General features: G+C 39.6%; 1 protein-coding gene, 1 long non-coding RNA gene and 1 other non-coding gene across 4 annotated transcripts in view; 1 reads left to right on the top strand and 2 right to left on the bottom strand.

Moving 5' to 3' along the window:
• Positions 1–23,653, bottom strand: part of LOC126077828 (uncharacterized) — a 31,858-nt gene that overhangs the window by 3,720 nt on the left and 4,485 nt on the right. The gene's annotated exons all lie outside the window — the stretch shown is intronic.
• ZNF311 (zinc finger protein 311) lies at positions 3,888–18,558 on the top strand. Of its 2 annotated transcripts, XM_049887129.1 has the most exons (7): positions 3,888–3,911; positions 5,130–5,332; positions 8,810–8,888; positions 12,087–12,178; positions 12,471–12,621; positions 13,242–13,346; positions 15,661–18,558. In XM_049887129.1, the coding sequence occupies exons 2-7, from the start codon at positions 5,324–5,326 to the stop codon at positions 17,235–17,237; spliced, it is 2,013 nt and encodes a 670-aa protein (XP_049743086.1). In that variant the 5' UTR covers positions 3,888–3,911; positions 5,130–5,323; the 3' UTR covers positions 17,238–18,558. The 2 variants fall into 2 exon arrangements, with proteins under 2 accessions (XP_049743086.1, XP_049743080.1); XM_049887123.1 differs by lacking the exon at positions 3,888–3,911 and having other exon boundaries at positions 3,953–5,332.
• Positions 22,974–23,055, bottom strand: TRNAL-AAG (transfer RNA leucine (anticodon AAG)). Its single transcript has one exon. It is a non-coding gene; the product is annotated as a tRNA-Leu (tRNA).

Here is a 23,653-nt window from a genome sequence, read left to right as displayed (position 1 = left end):
CTTCTTCAGTGAATGAACAGAGAAAAGGAAGAAAAAATGGAAGCTCAAGTTAACCAAAGTATTTTAATGTAAACTCCACAGGGCAGAGATATTCAACCATTTTGTTCACTCATTATCCCAAGCTCTTAGAACAGTTGCTGGAGAAATATTTGTTGAATGAATGAATGAATTTAAATAAGTGTTAAAAAAAAATTGCTGCAAACCAAATGAGTCTGAAAAAAAAAAAACTGCCACAAACAGCTTTTTGACTGATACCAGCATTTTTGTCTTCCAATACACTATGTGTCACATAATTTTTAGGATTATGAAAACCCAAAAGTATGCATTATAAATAATAACATTCATCAGGAAAGATCAATAGCTAGAGGATATCATGTTTGGTAACGCTTTCGTTAACAAAATTTTATTTTTTTTAAAAAGTTTTGATGGCATGTGTTTTCAGTATTGGAATGCATGCTTACTAATTGTGTTTAAATTTTTGGCTAGCAGTACGGATTTTGAGAAATATGATCTGGTAATACAAGCCACCAAAAGGTGAGTGGCACTCTGGCGCTACTGATCTGTGTGTGGTAAGACAATATACTACTAAGAACTAAATAGAGAATTTGTTGCAGGTGCCTTTCGTTAGGTTACATGGGGGACCTCTGGTTTTCCAAATATGATACAGAAAAAACAAACAAACCATCAGGGCTCCCTAACTATCACACAGGAAAGCCATAATTATGCATGCAAGCCTAATCTCACAGAAATTAACGGAAAAAGGAAAAGCTTACAGAACTAACACATCCAGGAAGCATCACCTGATATAATGATCAACCTACACAACAATGAGGCTCCAACTCTGGTCTGCTGAGCTTCATGCATTTCCAAAGGGACCCACCTTGACGCTAAATGCATTAGAACAGGAATAACGTACTACCTACAAGGTCCAGAGGCATAAAAAGCGGCTGGTATACTATTAAACCCATAGTAACTAAAGAGGTAAAGTACCCAGAACCCAGTGCCATCGAGTCCAAGTAGAGGGTCATTAAAAACAAAGGAAAGCCTCAATGAGATGGATTGACACAGTAGCCACAAAAATGGACTCAAACATACCAAAGAGCATGAAGACAGCACAAGACTGGGCACTATTTTGTTCTGTTACTCATATATGAGACAGATAGGGTTAACAAAAACTTGGGCCAGTGAGCCAGAAGGGGATGGCACCCCTGATCTTGCTGAGAATTGCACCTACACATTAGCCAACATTGTTTAATCTGCACTGCCAGTACCTAGACCCCAGCCTACATCCTTGTTATGTGCAAAACTAGCTGATCAAGCAATAACATGTTTGTCTTAAGTTGTTTTTCTAGAATCCACAGGTGCCAGGCATGCTCAGTCCCAGCCAAAGTGACCACCAGTCTTGGGTTCCAGATGCGCTCACAGTCTATGTAGTTAACCACTCCCGTGCCTGGAAATCCCTCACCCCCTCCCCTTGGGCAGCCACTGAATATTCATTGCTTTACTGTCCCCACAAACCTATATAAGCCCACGACTTGCTTCCCTTTTCCAGTCACCCCTTTGGAGGGGCACGAGCCCTCAATGACTGCTTTTACTTGTCACAAGTAAAATAAATCTGTTAGAGTTGAACCCAAAACTGTCTTCTCTGTGTATTCTTACAAGAGAAGGACAAGGATCCATTGAGTCCGGAGGGCCTCCGTGCCCTCAGCAGTAACATAAAGTTGCCATGAGTTGGAACCAACTCTACAGCAACTAACAGCAACGAATACCTTCCAAAATATTGCATTTTTCTATAATGTATTTCTCAGTATGTTATACCTTAACATAATGATTAGCAGTGAGAATTTAAACAGAAAATATTCCACATTTGTAAGTAATAAGGTTAAGCGCAAAAGATATATTTAAAAGTTAGAGGTGGTAAATACTTTTTAAATTATTATTTCCTATGCTAGAATATAAAATTCCTAAAATAAAGTTATGAGAAATTGTCTTTTTAAAAGGGGAAACTCTCAAGAAAACAATTATTTCCAAAAGAAAGCCAATATAAACAAACGAGATCCATATAAGCAAAGGTAAAAAATAAACACTGACAAAGTTCAGAATTGAACTGGAAAAATAATCAGGATCATTAAGGAGATTATTGGAAGCATAATGAGAAAGACCTGTGGCAGCTAAAATGAATGAGCTAGTTATATTTTTCATAAAGGATAAATCTCAAAACCATAAAGTTGAGTACAAAGTACATATTAACCTCCGTGAAATATTTTTGCCAAAAATATTAAACCTAAATCAAATCAAGCCTTTCAAGCTTAAAGAACAGGCACAAAGTGAAACTATTTGTATGAAATCTGTAAAACATATAAATTATACTATATACTGTTTGTGTCTAGACAGAATAGAACTGCCCCCCAGGGTTTCCAAGCAGCTGCTGGTGGATCTGAATTGCTGACCTTTTGGTTAGCAGCTGAATGCTTACGCCACTTAGACACCAGGGCTCCTGCACAGGAATGATAAGATCAAAATCAGGATAGTAGTTAACCCTGAGAAGGAAGGGGGAAGGAACTGGGAAAGTGTAGGCGAGAGGATTTAATTGTATCCCTAATGCTTTAGGAGTCTCATTGGAATCAACTCGACAGCAATGGGTGTTTCTTTTGTTTATTTGCTTTTGGTTTTTAGGTGGTGCAATGAGTTGCTGGGTAATTGCAAAAGGTTAACGTACTGGGTTGCTAACCAAAAGGTTGGAGGTTTAAGTCCAACCAGAGTTCCTTGGAAGAATGGCCTGGTGATCTACTTCCAAAAAATCAACATTGAAAACCTAATGGAGCACAGTTCTGTTCTCCACAGCAACTGGTAAACTAGAAACGTTTTGTCTTAAGCTACGTGTTCTGTTCCTTATATTACACTTTTGGATGCCTGAAATATTTGCAATTTTTTCAAAAGTCCCAGAAAATGAAATTGGTAATTTCGATAAATGGCAGAGGGGCCATGGAACTGCTTAACACCAATCAGGCTTCTATTTCTCTACCCAGAATCATGACCTTTAAATTGGAAACAGTAGCACAGATATCAATATGCGGAAATTAAATTTCGGGACAGACAAGAAGATGTAAAAGAGTGACTACTCCTCTTAAGCGACTGCACGTCTTCATGCTCAGATAAAATCGGTCAAAGGGTCCTGAAAGTCAGGCTCATAGGACACAGGATGCCTGAAGGCCACTTTCCAGGAGTGCAATACTAGCAAATGTCCAAGACTAGCAAATGTCCAAATTTTCAAAAAGTAAAAAAGGTGACCTGATAAACTTTACATGGATCCTTGCAAAAATCCAGTATTTCATTGTTTTAAGAGATCATTTATTAAGCAATGAAGTTTAACCAAGAACAAACAGTGTAAATAAATTGTATCTAAATTGGACTAGATCATTAAAGTCGTATACTCTGGGTCAGCTGTAGAAGTATCTTCATTTCACTGAAGGTTTTAGTGGTTTCTCATGAATGTACCCCATGAAGATATGTGAACTGGATGTTAGTAACGTTAACATTAATATTGGGAAGAAAGCGTACCCAGTCAGCCTAGAGGGTAGATGGCCATGCAAAATATATCTCCTGCAACCAGTTGCATAGTGCCTTCGCTCAACATTCACTGACCTATGACTTATCTATGATAATAACGGCCGATATGGAAATGTATCTGCAACCGCGACACCCTTTCCATCCCTAGTTAACTTGAGCAATCTCCTGAAGACTCTGGGCAGGGGTGAGGGGTGGCGGACTAGTTTTCTGGGGAACGTCTCCACCACCGAGTTGAGGCTTTTCCTAGAAAGTCACCGGAAATGGTTATTAGCGGACTAGGAAGTGGAGCTAGTCTAGATTTCTCTGTTTTCTCGTTTCTTGGAGAGAGTATCGGCAGGAAGGTCGGTGTCTCCGGCCTGCGTGGGGCGGGCTCTGCAGTGGGGACGCTTCTGGGCTGCCTGCGGAGTCCCGGAACCGGCAGAGGGGCGGGTGGGGAGGAACCCGACGCCGCCACGGGCGGTGTTTAATACACTCGCGGCCAGGAACACCCGGATTGCTGGCCGGAAGGGGGCTGGGTGTTGTGGCTGGATTTGAGAGGGTGGTCAGTTTACGGCCACCTCCAGACAGGTCTTTCCCCTCCCTTTTTTCCTACCCGCCTCCCTCCCTTCTTCATCGCATCGATTCCTTACCCATTCTTTTCCTTTTTATTCTTCTCTCCAGCATCCATTCATTTATTCATTCATTCAGCCGATTTTTAATCGAGCGCCTACTAGTGTAGGCGCTGTTCTAAGCACTGGCAATACCGCAGTGAACAAAACTGACATAAATTCCTGCCTTCACGGAGCCTAGAAGCCCACATTTTAGCGAGAGGAGACCGACAATAAGTAGTCATAGTACACAAGTAACTTGTGCACCATGTTGGAAAGTGATAAAGTGCCATAGGGGGAAAAAAATGTAAAGCAAGGCAAGGTATATCAGGATTGGAAGGAGGAGGGTACCTTGCGTTTTAAGTAGGCTACTTAGAGTAGGCCTCCTTGGGAAGATGACATAAAAAAACGCTTGAAAGAGGCAAGCCGTGGAGATAGCTTGAGGTGGAGGGAACAGCCAGTGCAAAGGCCCTGAGATGAAACCGTGCCTAAGATGGAAGGGAAAGAAGCTCAGTGTGGCTGAGGAGGATCAAGTGAAGGGAAGAATAGTAGGGGGAGGTCAGAGACAATGGGCCCATCTGGTAGATTTGTATGCCATTGCAAGGACCTCAGCTTTTATTTTAAGAAAGCCATTGGAGGATTTTGAGCAAAGATGAAAGGATCCAACTTAAGTTTTAAAAGGACCACTCTAATTGCTTTACTGTGAAGAGACAGGAAGAAAGCAAGGAGACCAGTTTGAAAGCTACTGCATAAATGGGAGGTGCAGGATGGTGATGGTTACTTGGATCATGGTGGTCGCAGTGCAAGTAGTGAGAAGAGGTTTTATTCTGGATATATTAACATTTTCAATTTGTCTTCCGGTGCTCCTCATCACCTACAGATGCCTCAGTTTCTCAGTGATTTCATCTTGTTGCTGTAATTACATTCCTCTCTTTTCCCTTCACCAAATATGCTCACAAACCCCAAATCCAGGGCAGTCTTTGACACATCAAACCGAATAGAGGGTCCTTTGGCTGACATCACCAAGACTCGTGTTCCCCAAAAGAGGCTGGGATCTGTGGAAACCACTTCAAAACATCTTGTCTGGACAAAGCCAAAACTGGCTTCAGGAGCTGGATCCAGTCAGCAGAGTGGTGAAAGATTGTAAAAGAAAACTGGGTAAAAAGATGCAACAGGTAAGAAAAGGGAGTTCTGTAATATATCACAAGGAGGAAGAAGTGTGTTCAAGAAAGGAGGAAAGCAGTGGAAATGGTGGGCCTGAATTGTCCTTGTGGAAGTCTTTTCCTTCTGGATGTTATTTTTCCTGTATGACCTGCTGATCATTAAAACTAATTATAGAGAGTAATTGGATGCTATTTCCATTTTTAGTAAGATATGTTAGGAACTGAGTCCCTGGTTTTTTCTCTCCCCCTTTTTTTGGTAGAGACAATTTCCATGAACAACCATTTATGGTTGGCTGCACCTTCCCATATATTTTCTTTTTTTAAGTACTGTGTTTTAGGTGGAGGTTTACACAGCAAATTAGGTTCCCATTTAACAATTTTTATACAAATTGTTTCATGACGTTGGTTACAGCTTTCACAATGTGTCAGCATTCTTACTATTTCCATTCTGTTTCTTGTGTTCCATTGATCTAACTTCTCCTCCTTGCCTTATTGTTTTTGCTTTTGGGTAAATGTTCACCATTTGGTTTCATATAGTTGATTGTTTAAGGGAGCACATTACTCATGGGTGATATTGTTTATTTTATAAGTGAATCTATTATTTGGCTGAAAGGTAACCTCTGGAGTGGCTTCAGTTCCAAGTTCAAAGGTTACTTTAGGGCGATAGTCTTGGGGGTTCTTCTAACCTCTATCAGTCCAGTAAGTCTGGTCTTTTTTAGAATTTGGATTTTTTTCCTACATATTTCTTCTATTCTATCCAAGAGCTTCTATGGTGTCCCTGTTTAGAACAGTCAGTAAGAGTAGCCAGGTACCATCTAGATCTTCTGGTCTCAGGCTAGAAGAAGCTGTGGTTCATATAGGCTCTTACCCTTGTGAACTGGTTTCTTCTTGAACCTTTGGTTTCCTTCATTCTCTTCTGCTCCGGACAAGTAGTGACCAATATTTGTATCATAGATGGCCGCTCACAAGCTTTTAATACCCCAGATGCTACTCACCAAACTAGGATATAGAACATTATCTTTATGAACTATGTTATACCAGCTGACTGAGTTGTCCCACGAGACTATGGTCCTAAGCCTTTTAACCCAGTAAACCAACCTTGTGAGGTGTTTGGATATATCTAGGAAGTCACCTTAACTGTGCTCCCTGCATGCCTCATTATATAAATGATTATATATTCAACACACAGAAGCATGTATATAGATGTGCCTACAGATACACCTATACATGCACACACATGTACTCGTATATGCCTTCCTGTACTTATGTATGCAGACATATCTACCTGTGCAACCACACACATATTTTTTGGTTATTACTGTTGTTGCAAAATTGTATATGTTATAGCATTTACTGAAATTGTCCCTTATTTTTGCATACTTTTTTAGTGTCTTTTACCCTGGTCAAGTTTTGCAGATTTCACCTGTGTTGGGTATTGCCTTTTGCATCACCAAAAATAACAAGTGTCTACTATCTAGAAGGTGATTCCCCCTTCTTCCCCTCCCATCCCTGGTAGCCATCAAAGAATATGGTTTTCTGTGTATACCTAGTCTTGACTTTTTATAATAGTAAGACCATGCAATATTGTCCTTTTGTGATTGGCTTATTTTACTCAGCATAATGTCCTCCAGATTCATCCATGTTATAAGATGTTTCCTGAACACCTCATTATTCTTCATAGTTGTGTAGTATTCCGTGGTGTGTATGTACCACATTTTGTTTATCCATTCATCCACTGGTGGACACTTAGGTTGTTTCCATCTTTTTGCTATTGTGCATGATGCTGCAGTGAACATAGTTGTGCATATATTTGTGTCACTGCTCTTATATCTCTTGGATATACCTAGGAGTGGAAATGCTGGATCATAAGGTATTTCTAGCTTTTTGAGGAAGCGCCATACCATTTTTCATAGTGGTTGTACCATTTTAAATCCCACCAGCAGTGTATAAGAGTTCCAATCTCCCCACAACCTTGCCAGCATTTGTTGTTTTCTGGTTTTTTTTTTTTTTTTTGATCAGTGCTGTTTTTGCAGAGGTGAGATAGTATCTCATTGTAGTTTTGATTTGTATTTCTCTAACGGCTAACAATTGAGCATTTTTTCATGTGTTTGTTGGCCATCTGAATGTCTTCTTTAGTGAAGTGTCTATTCATGTGCTTTGCCCATTTTTTGATTGGATTGTTTGTCTTTTTTGTCATCAAGTTGTTAAAATTTTCTGTGTATTTTAGAGATTCGACCCTTATCAGGTGTGTTGTTACCAAAGATTTTTTCCCAGTCTGTAGGTTCTCTTTTTACTCTTTTGGTAAAGTCTTCTGATGAGCACAAGTATTTAATTTTTAAGAAGGTCCCAGTTATCTAATTTATCTTCTGTTTTTCACGCATTTTTAGTTGTGTTTCATAGGTTATTTATGCCAAAAATTAGGTCCCCTAGTTTTGTCTCTGTGTTATCTTCCAGGAACTTTATAGTTTTAGCTTTAACATTTAGGTCTTTGATCCATTTTTGTGTGGTGTGAGGTATGGATCCTGTTTCATTTTTCTGCAACTGGATATCCAGTTTTGCCAGCACCATTTGTTAAAGAGACTGTTTCTTCCCCCATTGAATGGACTTCAACCCCTTGTTAAAGATCAGCTGCCCATAGATGGATAGATTTACTTCTGGGTTCTCAATTCTATGCCATTGGTCTATGTGTCTGTCATTAAACCAGTACCAGGCTGTTTTGATTACTGTGGCTATATAGTAAATTTTGAGATTGGTAAGTGAGGCCTCCTGCTTTGTTCTTCTTCAGTATTGCTTTAGCTATTTGGGGCCTCTTTCTATTCCATATAAAATTAGAGATTAGTTTTTCCATTTCATTAAAGAATGTTCTTGGGATTTGGATCAGGATCGCATTGTATCTGTAGATCACTTTGGATAGTATTGACATTTGCACAATGTTGAGTCTTCCAGTCCATGAGCATGGAATATTTTTCCATTTATGTAGTTCTCTTTTGGTTTTTTATAGTAGTGTTTTATAGTTTTCCTTGTGTAATTCTTTCATGCCCTGGTTAGGTTTTTTCCTAGGTATTTTATCCTTTTGGGGGCTGTTATAAATAATTTTGTTTTCTTCCTTTCCAAATTGGATGCCCTTTATATTTCCTTTTCTTGCCTTATTGCTCTGGCTAGGACTTCCAGTACAATACTGAATAAGAGTGGTTATAATGGGCATTCTTGTCTCATTTCCATTCTCAAGGGAAATTTTTTCAGTGTTTCTCCATTGAGAATAATATTGGCTGTTGATTTTGCATATATGCCCTTAAATATGTTGAGGAATTTCCCTTCTATTCCTAGTTTGCTGAGAAGTTTTTATCCCTGGTATGAATCCCACCTGATCAGGATGTATTATTTTTTTGATATGCTGTTGAATTCTGTTGACTAGACTTTTGTTGAGGATTCCTATATATTTTCCTCGCCTCCCTAGTCTCCTCAATTTCATTCTGTACCCTACAATAGATTGTGCTGTCAGGTGAAAATCCAGGACCACCAAGCAAACTTCTTTGGACCCCTGATGCATGGCACCCACAGGAGAGAGGTGAGTCACACAGCGTGATGGGAGTCATGGCAGCTGAGAATGGAGCAAGGACACAGAGTGAGTGGGAGGTACCTTCCCAGGGCCCAGAAATCTGCTCATTATTGAGCATTTATAAAATGTCTTCTATTGCATAGCTGTATACTGAGTCTGGGTCAGTATCAAGAGCAATTACATTATTCAGGTTTTGCCTTCTTTTTAAATCGAATTTGTAAAAAAAAAAAAAAAAAGTCTTAAGATTCATAAGAAAAGATTCTACAAATAAATTGAATGAATTCCATCATTTACTGTATATGACTTGATATATATAATACAAATATTTACACATATGAAACTTGTGATAACTTCAGTAACTCATACCCAACCACCAGTTTACCAACATGCAAAATTTGGAATACTTATAATTTTACTTTTGTGGACCTTTTTGGAACCCTGAGATTTCAAAATGTAATACAGGTACCTGAGAAAAAACTAGGGATAGGCAATAGAAAAGAAGATATAAAAGCAGTAGCAAAAGGAAGAGCAAAAGTTTGCCATGAAAGCTATGGGAAAAATAAGATGGAGAAATGTGAGTCTGGGCTTTAGAAATGCTCTTCGTTGGCATCTGTGAAAAAGAAGGTGGTTAAGATGTGTATAAAAGAGGCTGATAAAGGTGGGACCTAGCAATTCTGAAGTCATAAAATCAGACCAGAAAGACATAGACTTTTGGACAGAGAACTAGGTACACCCAAAAATAGGCTTTTTATAAAGTATATATTACTTTCAAAAAAAAGTAAAATTATTTCTAAGTATATTGTTGAAACTTCAAACTAAACCACACCCATTGCCATCGAGTCAATTTCAACTCATAGCAACCCTACAGGACAGAGTAGAATTGCCCCATAGAGTTTCCAAGGCTGTAATCTTTACAGAAACAGACTGCCACATCTTTCTCCTGCAGAGCAGCAGCTGGGTTCAAACTGCCCACCTTTCAGTTACCAGCCAAGCATTTAACCACTGCATCACCAGGGCCCCTCTTTTGAAACTTACAGGGGTGAAAAATCCTGAAATTTCCACTGTATGAGGACTCATTAGTGAAAATAACATAAAAAAAAAAAATTATTTATTGTAAATTTAAGAGAGGTAGAAAATAGTGGAATTTTCTTAATTTGTGTGTTCATTTGTTTTTAATATAAATATATATATGCTCTTATGGTTCATATCTGATTGTGAGCCACCCAGTTCTCTTTTTCTCAAAAGATTTTAAGTTCTTCCACCTTGAATTTTCCTCTCATGGCAGATTTTCAGGGCCATAAAGTCTATAATTACCTAACATGTAAATGAAGTAATATCACCCCAGAAAAATACCTGTACGGTGCTTTCACAAAGAGTTTCGTGTTATTGTTTGAACACGTAGCTGGTCTCCTAAGTTCATTTTTAACTTGAGGGCAGCAACTGACCTTTCAAATTCTACAGCTAAAAACAAACTTCCACTTGAGAATTACCGTAAGTTGACAAAACTCCCAGTGTACGCAAAGGATATGGTAAAAATCCAATTGGGATGTCTCTAAAGATTAGTTTGGGTTATTTAGGGATATGCAGTTGTCAAAACTCATCCATTGGTAAGTACACTTAAGATTTGTACATTTCACCATATGTAAATTTTACCTAAAAAAAAAAATGTAAACATTGAACTCTAGTTAACGATAGCCATGCTAAAGTGTTTAGAAATAAAGTATACTGATGTGTTCAGCCTTTTGAAATGCATCAAAGAATAAAATGGGTTAATAGATGGATAGATATGTGATAAAGCAAATTTTGCAAAAGGTTAATTGTAAAATGTATGTGGTGGGTATATGGATGTTTTACCATACAGTTCTTTCAACTTTTCTGTATATTTGAAAATGTTCACAATAAAATGCCGGTTGAAAAAAACCTAATTGCAAAGTTTAAGTTTATTGATATCACAAGGAAAAGAACTGTTACAGAACATTATGGGATGGAACGTGTCTCCTGTGAGTTCTGTATTATCCAAGTGGGTTTGGAGCTTTTAAAGTGAAACTGGAAAAGCTGAGTGGAATCTACATGATTGAGACACAGCCTTGGTCTTGGTCAAAAGCTAAGCATAGCCCGGACCAAAGAAGGGTCTTATTGGGAAACTCCTGTGAGAAGAATTCAGTTTGCTCATAAAGGAAAACTGAAATGATAGCTTTTGAGGCCTCAGGCTAAGGGTGACAATAGATGGCTAAGCCTCAGGCTAAGCCTTAACAATAAATGACTCTGATGCTGCTGGTATCTTGAGAGCAAAAATAAATTGCTTGGACTTGGACTTGGGAGTGTGTTGATGAACCATCAAGAAAGGTAAGTCACCTTAAACATTGCAACTACAGAAAGGGTGAGCTAGCCTACAAGGAATATAAAAAAAAAAAAAAAAAAACCCATTGTCATCAAGTCAATTCCAACTCATAGCAACCCTGTAGGATGGAGTAGAACGGCCCCATGGCGTTTCCAAGGAGCGCCTGGTGGCTTTGAACTGCCGATCTTTTGGTTAGCAGCCATAGCACTTAACCACCAGGGTTTCCAAGGAATACAAAAGAGCCGCATTAATTAATAATGTGAAACTATACTTCTCATCCAATCCATATGGACTATACCTGGACACTTTTACACTTTGTTGTAGAGAGGGTACTAGGGAATTAGTAAGAGAATCGGGAAAAGTGATTCTTCTGTAATAGGAACAAGGAAAATATTCTTCTAATAAATTAACTAGTGGTAGAACAGCCATTAAACTACCTAAATAAATAAGCTTTAGGACTTAACCCTGGATATTTCTGTGTCCCCCGCCCCCCAAATAAAAGGTATTTCTGGAGAAAATTACTTCAACTTTTGAACACAGAAGCTGGGAGTCAGTGATTTGGTCTTTTTAACCTGTTTGGGGAGGGAGTAAGGTTGTTTCAAGATGAAGACAAACCAGAGAAAAACACATAGTAGGAGAGGGGAGGAAGAAAGTGTACCTACAGCTAGCTTGACTGCAGGCCTGGGCCTGATGCCCAGCACCATGAGCTGAAACTCAAGAAATAATGGTGGAGGAAACGATAAGGCAGTAGGCTTGCCCCTAAGTTAGACCTACAGAAGCTTCTGTATTTGGGGAAATAAATTAAAAGTGAAGGGTTTTATTAATGCTGTATCATATTAACTCTTGGCTTATTTACCCTGCCTCAGCTCTCCCAGCTTCTCAGCATCCTGCCTTTGCCAAAGATAGAAGCCAAGGAAACCTGCCAGAAGCAGATATCACACTGATGACCCAGGCCCAAGTGAGCTGAAGCCCCTTCCAAACTTCCTGAAAATGTATCACTGCCTTCTAAACATGACTTTACTTCACTGCCTTCTTTGCTATGTAACTCTCAAGCACAGGTGTTCCATCCTATAAGGAACCACTTGTAGACTGTTTCTTCTTTCATTTTTCACTACTAAAAGCCCATGTTCCCTTTTGCATCCCCAGATACTCACCAAAGCAGTTATAGCCTTTCACTTCTGTAAACTCTCTCCCTACAAATTCTTTTCTTCTGCTTCTGTTTCCTGAGAGAACTCTGGGGTTTCTTCCAGGACCACAGGAGCATATTGATTCAGGAGTCTGTGACATTTGAGGATGTAGCCGTGAACTTCACTGACAGGGAGTGGCAGTGTCTGACCCATGCTCAAAGACATCTCTATAAAGATGTGATGTTGGAAAATTATGGGAATATGGTATCACTTGGTAAGGAACTTTCCTATGCTTGGTTCTGTATTTTCTTCTCTCTCTTTTTTTTTTTTTTTTTTTTTTGCATTATATTGATGTTCCTGGGGACTCATATTGAAAATCAGAGTCCTTTTATTGTCAGGATTGTCCGCCAAAATTAGAATTTTTAGTTGCCTTTGTTACATAGCAAGAGAATTTTGAAGCCAACCTAGTTGCTATTTTCCAATTCTTTGGAATAGGACTCTCCCTGGGTGAAAAAGAGACTAAGCCTCTTTTCACCCTGATTCTTGCTTTCTCTAGCATTTCCCGTTAGGTGCTCTGTATTCAGCTCCTAGTCATGAACTCCCATCCAAGAGCCCAAAACTATAGCCTCCCATTCTCCTAAAAAGAACAGGGAAATACACTCAGATGACTATTTCCCAGAATCCCCTTCTTTGCCCTTACACATATGATTTTTCTGAGAAAGGCCCTACCTAACTATGTTGTTTTACATGTTACCAGACCCCTGAAAAAACCCTTTTCCACTACCCAAATGGACATTTCTTTCCTGTCTCCATATGCTAAGAGAGGGGCCAGGCTAAGTGTTAAAATAGTTCTTTGTTGCTCTATACACTGTCGTATTCCTTCTCTATAACCAGGATTTCCCTTTCCTAAACCTCCTTTGATCTCCCATCTGGAGCGAGGGACAGAGCCCTGGGTTCAGGATCTACAGGACAAGGAGTCCCTGAGCTGCTCCCACCCAGGTGAGTGATAGAACTTTAGTTCTCTCCTACTTTACATATGATGAAATGGTTACAGAATGATCACACTGGTGGGTCATCTGTCATGAAGGACCCATAAAGGAAGTCCATTTAAAAAACCGTAAGGAAGAGAAAACAACAACAAACTACTTGGGTAATTATCCTATCATCTAATTGGCTCTTTGCAACCTATCTGATGTTGTTGTGGTTGTTGTTAGGTGCCATCAAGTCTGTTCCGACTCATAGTGACCCTATGTGTACTAGAACAAAACACCGCCCATTCTTGCACCATCTTCGCAATCATTGCTATATTTGAGCCCATTATTGCAGCCACTGTGTCACTCCATCTCGTTGAGGTTCTTCCTCTTTTTCGCTGACCCTCTACTTTACCAAGTATGATGTCCTTCTCCAGGGACTGGTCCTCCTGATAACATGTCAAGAGTAGTTGGCCCTCAAAAAAAAAACCATCATCATGTCTAACCTATCTAATATAACCTATTTAATAGACTCTTTGGAATTTGGCCCTCAAGAAAAGCTCAGAGAACATCACTCTTCTGCCTCCAGTTTTTCTTCAGGACCTTCTCTGTTTGAGTTGTGGGCCTTCTACCCTTGCCTTTCTCTATTCTCTTATTGTGAAGTTAGTTTCTCTCATAGCTTCAGCTATCAGCTACAATGCAGATGCACTTTGATAACAATAATCTTTACCACTTTCATGGGCACCAGACTCATGCTTCTAACTCCTGGTTTTCATTTGGATATACCGTTGTCATCTGAAGAGCAACATATCTAAAACCAAACTCATCTCTTCCCACAAGGCTGTCTCTTCATTAAGCTATCCCTATTTTTATCTCACATTCTACCTTTTTTTTTCTTACTTTTCCTTCCCATTCTCTTTGACCCTCTTGTCTAGTCATGAAATATTACCAGTTCTTCATTCAAACTATTTTCTGAATTTGTTCTTTAGAAGATTTCTTGACTTTTTGCCTTTGTTTATATGCCCACTTCAACTACCCAATTGCAATACCCACCCTTCCTTCCTTCTTTCAATCCTTAAAAAATATCAAGCAACAATGTGTACCAAGCGCTATACAAGGTATTAGGGATATAGAGTCAAATAAGATATCATCCTTGCCCTCAAGAAGCTTAAAGTCTAGTTGGATTTGACAGACTTATTCCAGAGTCAAGGCTCTTAATCCTACACTTTACTTCCTTCCCATCTGGTTAACTGTGAGTGCCACTGAAGTATTTTAAGCTAAGGGGTGACATGATCAGATTTAATTTTTAGAAAGAATAATCTGGAAACAGTATAGAGGATGGATTAGAGGAGAGCCAGATTAAAGGATATTTGGGAGGTACTGCAGTTAGCTAGTGAAAATGTGCTGGCAGTGGAAATGGGGAGAAAAGAATAGAGTTAAGAGACAATAAGAAGGTTGATCTATACTCTTTGGTTGCCAACAGCAGAAATTAACTCAAGGTACTTAAAAAAAAAGGAATTTCTTATGAAGCTTCAGGGGTGTATCATGGATCCTAAGCGCAGGTATGCTTCAGGCTCAAGAAGGGTCTGGAAAGCCATCAGGACCCTCTCCCCAGCTGTCTCCTCTGCTTCTCTGTGAGTCTGCTTCATTCTTCTTTCTTCGCAGATTGACCATCTCTGCTTCTCTCTCAGACCATATAGGAAAACATTCTCTCCCCTGCAGCATATACCACCCTGCTACTACAAACTACTGGTCCTCAAATTTAAATGTTAAATTCCTAGCTACTCTCAGAGCCTTACCTTATCTATTCTGCAGTCACAGTTCCAAAGGCCAAGAAGAGAGAATCTGGCCTGGTTTGGGTCACCTGGTTTGGATCAGGTATTCCACTTTTCTAATCTACCCTACCCAGATGATCAGAGTCACACAGCAGAAATTGGCTCACCAAGGCCCACAGGGCAGACCTAAAGAGGTACTATACCAACACTTCAGCACCCCCTCTGTGGCTCACTTCACAGACAGAATTTGTACAATGTTAGCTGAGCAAATATGAGGGTAGAGGGAGAAGTTAAAGATGATTTCTAGCTTTCCGGCTGGTGACTAGATGTATGGAATTGCCATTCACTAAACTAGGAGATTCTAGAGGAGGAGAAGGTTTGTAAAGATTTTTTATAAAGTTCACTGATTTTGAAATGTCTTGGTATTTTTTATTATTCAGCCTATCCCAACCCTTGATCATAATGTTAGCAATTTTCAAACATGGAAAAGTCATTTACTTTTTACTTCTCCCATCTCACTTATTTCCTTTCTTCTGAACTTCTGACATTTTTATTTTCTCTATTAAGTGTCAACTGACAAGACATGGCCTGAGAATGAGAAAGCGTGTTCAAAACAAGAGGTTTTTGAAAATGGAGATGTTTGGTGGATGAAATTAAGAAGCCACCTGGAAGTTGCTTCTCAGGGTCTTGAGGTTGGAGAGGTTGGTGTACAGGATGTCAAATTAGAGAATCAATGGGAAACGCCCATGAGGGAGAAACTGAGAGAAGAGAAACAAGTCTCTGAGGAAGTGACTGTCAAGAAAGGAAAGAACCAGAAGGTACTTAGAAAAAACGTCAATCCAAACTCAAAACATACCCTATATAATAGAGTTCCAACAGAACAGAAACTCCATCGCTGTGCCAAATGTGGCAGAAACTTCAGTTGGCATTCAGACCTCATTATCCACGAGCGAATTCATTCTGGTGAAAAATCCTATGCATGTAATGAGTGTGGGAAAGCATTCAAGACCAGAAATCAGCTTTCTATGCATCAGATAATCCATACAGGGGAGAAACCCTTTAACTGTACCCAGTGTGGAAAAGCCTTCAATAGTAGGTCTGCTCTTTGCCGACATAAAAAAATTCACAGCGGAGAGAGGCCTCATGAGTGCAGTGACTGTGGGAAGGCCTTCAAGACCAAGAGCCGTCTCAGTATGCATCAGATCATCCATACTGGGGAGAAGCCTTATGAATGTAACAGCTGTGGTAAAGCCTTCCAGTTTAGGCATTCCCTTACCATACATGACAGGATCCACACTGGGGAGAAACCATATGAATGTGAGGAGTGTGGGAAGGCCTTCAGCGGGAGCTCAGACCTCACCAAACACACAAGAATCCATACTGGTGAGCGACCTTATGAATGCGATGAGTGTGGGAGGGCCTTCATTCGGAGCTCAGACCTAAGCAAACACAAAAGAATCCATACTCGGGAGAAAAACTATGGATGCCCTCAGTGTGAGAAAGCCTTCAATATCAAGGCAGAGCTCACCAAACATAGAAGAATCCACACTGAAGAAAAACCTTACAAGTGTAAGGAGTGTGGGAAGGCCTTTCGTCATAACTGTAAACGCAGGGCTCATGAACGAGAACACACTGGGGAGAAGCCCTATCAATGTGGGGAGTGTGGGAAAACATTCCAGGATCGCCACTGCCTTACCATCCATCAAAGAATCCACACTGGAGAGAAACCTTATAAATGTTCGAAGTGTGGTAAGGCTTTCAATGGGAAGTCAAATTTGAACAGTCATCAAAGAATTCACACTGGAGAAAAACCTTACAAATGTGAAGAATGTGGAAAGGCCTTTCGTCATAGTTCAGTCTTGAGGCAGCACAAAAGAATCCACACTGGTGAGAAGCCATATACCTGCAATGAGTGTGGCACATCTTTCCGTCAGTGCTCAGCTCTGATTGGACATAAGAGAATTCATACTGGGGAGAAACCTTATGAATGTGAGCAGTGTGGAAAAGCTTTCAAAGTGAGTTCAAATCTTACTGGACATAAAAAAAGAAAACATAGACTGTGGAGAACCCATGAACTTGAGGAGAATGGGAAATCTGTTTCCCAGACTGTCTCAGTAGTCAATATTTTGGCCACCAACACCTGAGAGTAATGATTCTGGTGTTTACACTTCTTGTTTCTCCTCCTACCTCTTGGAGTGGTCCTTCTCAGTCCCATGTATTGGTTCTCCTTGATTCCCTGACCCCTAATTGTGAGATCCCAGGGATATCCTTGACCTTCCTGTTTAGTATTTATTTCTTCAGTGAGCACATTCACTCCCAAGGCTTTGTCTATCACTTCAGAACAATATCAAATAGTTACTAGTGCTTACTGTGTGCTAGGCACTGTTACAAGGGCTTTACACGTTTTAACTGGTTTTGTCCATACAACATCCCTGTAAGATGAGGAAATTGAGGCATAGAAAGGTTAAGAAATTTTCCCAGGCTCACGTGACTGGTTAAATCCTGAGCAAATGATCCTTACAATGTTCAGACTTATCTCAGCAATTTCCATATGCTTAAGAGACATCTTGGTGGTGAAGGTATACCTCAGTTCAGGAAAAAGAAAAAACACTTTTTTTTTATTGGTAAGCTTTTTTTTTTTTTTTTTAAAGCCTAACTGGTACTTCTCTAAATGGGATTAATATTGTTGAGATTCAGGGACAAGAAGGAGTGGGAGAAGGGCAGATTTAAAAATTACAGTTAAGTAGAAGTCAACTGTGTACTGTTCAAATAGCGGTTTACATATGGAAAGAACATGAACCCTGTCCTACTTTGTTATAAGTACACCAAAACTTTGTTTTTTTTATTTCTTAAATATTTGCTATGTCTATTTGCATGACATATGAAATGCTCTTTCAAGTTTATTAGGTAATTTATCTCTTTCACAGTCTCTCTGTCTCTGACATCTATCCCTTTCTCTACCAAATGCTATGAAGTCGTTACTGCAGACAAAATTATCGTAAAAACCCACATACAATAAGGCTATTAAAATAGAAATTGAAACTCCTAGAAGAGGATTCAAATGTGGAAGCTTAATTAACATAATGACCATAATTGAGAATTAAATTAGGTCTGAGTTTCCTGGATGTAAAGAAAGAGGTAAACAATGGATTACTCAGCATTTCTCAAAGGTGTTTTACAGTTGTTTGTTTAAATAATAAGTACGGGAAATACCAGCCAGGTGGTGTTTTTATTCACACCCTCAAAGACTTCTCAGGGCTTATAGTGTGCTCATGTCCTTCTGAGTCTTAAACAAGGGAGCTAGCTATAAGTGTTGCTTTCCAAAATTATTTGACCACAGAATTCAGTTTAGGGGAGAATCCTTATGAATCTTGTTTCACAGAAAACATTTTGAGAAATGTTGATTACACATACCTAATAATGAAGGAGTAGGCGTCCAAGAAACTCAATTTTCTAGTAATAAATCCCAAGGAAATTACATGATTTATTATACAAAAGAGTATGATTAAAGGTTCAGTTTCTACAGAAAATTAAGGCATATTCTTTATATGACCATTTCTTATGTAGTTTCTGATGAAAGCCAAGATGAAAACATTTAGAACATAACTCAGTGGAATTGTTTCTGAGGAGGACCAAATTGGATATGTGGCTTTCAGATGAAACAACATAAGAACAGAGCTTAGACTGGAGAATTAGCAGTGGTTTTCCAGTCTTCAGGAGTATGAGGGTCCCATATTTGATGATCAACGAATCTCACAGACCACCACCTCATGCACCCATGAGGGAAGTTGTCATGCTCTTCTAGAAAATGAGAGTTTTTTTGTTTTCTATCACAACAGCATGTATATTCTTTTGGAAAATGCAATACATGTGCAGGACACTTATTTCACTGACAGACTATGGTGTGCGTATGGATTTTGGACTCCCAAGTCCTCAGCCCAACTTAAGAACCATTGCCCTAAAGGGCATCCCTTGATATCGCTTCTCCAGTTGGTCCTTTAACAGAATCTGGCAAGCCAGTTTAAATTCTGGACTTTGCTAGAGTGTTGATATTTTGTGTTGTTGGTTGGAGAGTGATATACATGTAAATTATTTTTATATGCCAGGGAATGATAAACACAGAGTTCAGGTTAGTTTCCTCTGACGGGGAGTTAGAGTGGTGGGATAGGAGAGCAGCATGTAGGTTGATGCAAAACTTAGTGATGCTTTAGCCTAGAGCTGTCCAATAGAAATTTAATGCCAACCACATATATAAATCTAAATGTTCTCATTAAAAAAGTAAAAGAGGTGAAATTGATTTTAAAAATATATTTTATATATGCTGAGGGTTTCCAAAATATTTTAACTCAATCAGAACGTATTAATGAAATATTTTGCATTTCTATTTTTTGCTAAGTCTTTGAAGTCCTGTGTGTAATTTATACTTAACAACATCTTAGTTTTGACAAGAAATACTTGATCTGTACATAAATTTCATAAAATTTAGAGTTGAAAAAGTAGGCTCACATATCCAAGTTGTCCCAAACATACTTAAAAGCTTTCCAATAATTTAATCAAGAATACTTTTTTAAACTAAAATAAAATTTCAAATTCAGTTCTTCAGGCACACTAGCCACATTTCAAGTGCTGAATAGCCACGTGTGACTAGCAGCCAGTGTATTGGACAGTGTAATTCTAGATCCTGAGTGATGGGTTCAAAAGTGTTCGTTGTAATATTGTTTCAAAAACTCATATACTTGCTGCGTATGTTTTTATATGTATTAAATGTAATAAAAGAAAAAAAAAACTAAGGATTCAATCCAGAGATCCCAATTAATAAATAATAGAAGCTCCAAAATAGAACATAAAAACAGAGGTGAAAATTATCAAAATAATCACATAAGCACATTTGCCAGGAATTAAGAAAATTTGTTCCTAGAAGGAAAGGCCTGCCAAACACCCAGTTCAATGAATGACAAAAGACCTACAAGAAAGCATATAGATGAGCGATTTCAAAACACTGATCAAAAGATTCCCCAAGTTTTCAGGCAGGAAAAATGAATTCAAATACAAAGGACAAGGAAACTAGTATTAGAAGTAGCACTATAGGCTAGGAAACCTGAGTTTAGGGTACCCAGTAAGCATGCCTGTCCTTTGCTCCAGAAAGACACACCGTGACTTCCAAGGCTGTTCTTTATACAAGTATCCTTGAAAAAATAGTCCAGAAAAAAGGCAGTGCCTTTTTTTTTTTCACGCTACCTGCAGAAACTGAGAGATCCATGGAGAATTGTCTCCTTACAGTAACCACTGTGAACAATTTGCTTATCCTTCCATCTACCATATGTTAATACATATTTGCTAAATTTTTATTCTTTTAATAATATATCTGGAACATCATTCAAAGTCTACACAGAAAAAACTTTTTTAATAGAGATTGTGACATATTTGAACAATAACTAATGCCTGTGAACTCCACAAGTCTCTTAAATTCCATGACAGCAGGAACCCTCTATTCTGTTGTTTTCCTCCATATCCTCTCTAATTGTAATGCTGGAGTTCGTAGGAGGGATGGGGGAAATCGAGAAGGCTTCCAGGAGGAAACAACTTGCAACCCAAGGTGTGCTGTTGTTGTCATTAAGTGCCATCAAGTCAGTTCCAACTCATAGTGACCCTATGTACAACAGAACCAAACCTGCCCAGTCCTGTGCCATTCTCACAATCATTGCTCTGCTTGAGCCCTTTGTCGTAGCCACTGTGTCAATCCATCTCATTGAGGGTCTTCCTCTCTTTCACTGATCCTCTACTTTACCAAGCACGATGTTCTTATCTAAGGACTGGCCCTCCTGATAACATGTCCAAAGTACATGAGATGAAGTCTCGTTATCGTGGCTTCTAAGGAGCATTCTGGCTGTACTTCTTCCAAGACATATTTGTCCATTCTTCTGGCAGTCTATGGTATAGTCAATATTCTTCATCAACACCATAATTCAAAGGCATCATTCTTTTTCAGTCTTATTCATTGTCCAACATTTGCAGGTATATAAGGCAACTGAAAATACCATGGCTTAGGTCAGGTCCACCTTAGTCCTCAGAGTGACATCTTTGCTTTTTAATGCTTTAAAGAGGTCTTTTGTAACAGATTTGCCCAATGCAATACGTTGTTTGATTTCTTGGCTGCAGCTTCCATGCGCATTCATTGTAGATCCAAGTAAAATGAAATTCTTTACTCTTTAAATAGTTTTTCTGCTTATCAGAAAAAATATTATTGGACCAGTATTGAGGACTTTTGTTCTCTTTACATTGAGTTTTAATCCATTCTGAAGGCTGTAGTATTTAATCTTCATCAGTACGTGCTTCAAGTCTTCTTCACCCTCAGCAAGCAAGGTTGTGTCATCTGCATATCACGGGTTGTTAAAGAGTCTTCCTGCAATCCTGATGCCCTATTCTTCTTCATATAGTCCAGCTTCTCAGATTACTTGCTAAGCATACAGACTGAATATGGTGAAAGGATACAACCCTGACGCACACCTTCCCTGATTTTAAACCACACAATATCCCCTTGTTCTGTTTCCACAACTGCTTCTTGGTCTGTGTACAGGTTCCTCATGAGCACAGTTAAGTGTTCTGGAATTCCCATTCTTGGCAATGTTATCTATAGTTTGTTATGATGCATGCAGTAAAATGCCTTTGCATAGTCAATAAAACACAGGTAAACATCCTTCTGGTATTTTCTGCTTTCAGCCAAGATCCATCTGATATCAGCAATGTTATCCCTCATTCCTCATCCTCTTCTGAGTCCGGCTTGAATTTCTGGCAGTTCCCTGCCGATGTGTTGCAAAATTTTACTTGCGTGTGATATTAATGATACTGTTTGATAATTTCCACATTCTGTTGAATCACCTTTCTTTGGAATGGGCACAAATATGGAGCTCTTCCAGTCAGTTGGTCAGATAACTGTCTTCCAAATTTCTAGGCATAGACAAGTCAGCACTCCAGCGCCACAGCTGCCTTCGTTTGTTGAAACGTCTCAGTTGGTGTTCTGTCAGTTTCTGGAGCCTTGTTTTTCACCAATGTCTTCAGTGCAGCTTGGACTTCTTCCTTCGAAAGCGTTGGTTCTTGATCACATGCTACCTCCTGAAATGATTGAACTTCGACCAATTCTTCCTGGTACTGTGACTATGTTCCTTCCATCTTTTTTGATGTTTCCTGCATTGTTCGATATATCCCCTTTAGAATCCTTAAATATTGCAACTCGAGGTTTGGATTTTTTCTTCAGTTCTTTGAGCTTGAGAAATATCCAGGGTGTTCTTCCCGTTTGGTTTTCTTACGTGTTAGCACATTTCATTATAATACTTTACCTTGTCTCCTGGAGCCGCCCTTTGAAATCTGTTTAACTCTTTTACTTCATCATTTCTTCCGTTCCGCTTAACTGCTCTACGTTCTCAGCTCCGTATAATTAGAGTTCGAAATATGAAATGAGAGACTTCCTCGCTGCCAGCGGCAGATTCCAAAAAGTAATTCGGAGGCTTGGGCAAGACCTGTCTTCCGTTACAAGTGAATCCCAGGAGTCTGACATCCATTCAGACTTTGTAATAAGGAAATACGCTCTATGGAAGCTTTTTTTTTAATCTATTTATTTATTTATTTTAATGTGCTGTCTATTTCTGTATCCACTTTACCTAGAATATATTTGCTGCTCAATAATAGAGAAACTGATTAATTGAATAATTTGCGCTGGGTACAGTTCTGGGAGTTATGCGCCCAGTAGTTATCCCCAGCCCCTGGGAACTCAAGTCAGAAGAGGGAAAACCTGCCTCACCTTTGAGGCTGTGAGTAGAGGCCACAGTGAGAGCGAAGAATGAACGTGTATTAGGTACGCCGGAGTGAGGCAAAAAAGGAACTGGCAGCGGTGGGATTCGAACCCACGCCCCCGAAGAGACTGGAGCCTTAATCCAGCGCCTTAGACCGCTCGGCCACGCTACCATGTCGTGCTGCTTTGTTTTTCTTTTAAGAGTAAACATTTGCCCTTTCTCGCACCAGGGAAGCTTTTCCCCACCACGATCTTTTCTCTGGCCCTTCCTGTAACACACCTGGTGAACACCTGCCTGGCGATCCTCACCACCCAGCCCGACTCTCGACACTTCGCTTCACCACTGCTGAGAGAGGTGAGGAGACCAGCGGACCCGAAACGCCTGCCTGTTTGTTACCATGGATAGTGACGCCTGGCGGGAGCCCAGACGCCCCGGAATGAGCCCTTGAGTAGTTTTGGCAAAGGAGACGCTACGAAAGAAACTGAAGGGGACCCACATTCACCCACCACCGAGAACCGAGCACCTCCGCGGAACACCAAGGAAGGGGAAGAAAGAGCGGTCCTTGCTAGTAATCAGGTAGCAGCCTGGTGAGGGAGCAGAGCCTACTGCACTAAAATACAGGATTAGGGAATTTTTTTCTTCATGGACAATGAACGAGAGCTCATAACAGGAGGAAAAATCATGTAATTTTCGAAGACGGCTGCTTGTCTCTAATCAGCTTGATTTGGAAAAGTAAAAAAACAGGCATAAATCAATATAGTCCCTTCCCC

This window comes from Elephas maximus, chromosome 1, assembly GCF_024166365.1.
Source record: "Elephas maximus indicus isolate mEleMax1 chromosome 1, mEleMax1 primary haplotype, whole genome shotgun sequence".
NCBI lineage: Eukaryota > Metazoa > Chordata > Mammalia > Proboscidea > Elephantidae > Elephas > Elephas maximus.
The sequence above is the reverse complement of the archived record's forward strand: the minus strand, read 5'-3'. Positions and strand labels throughout refer to the sequence as shown.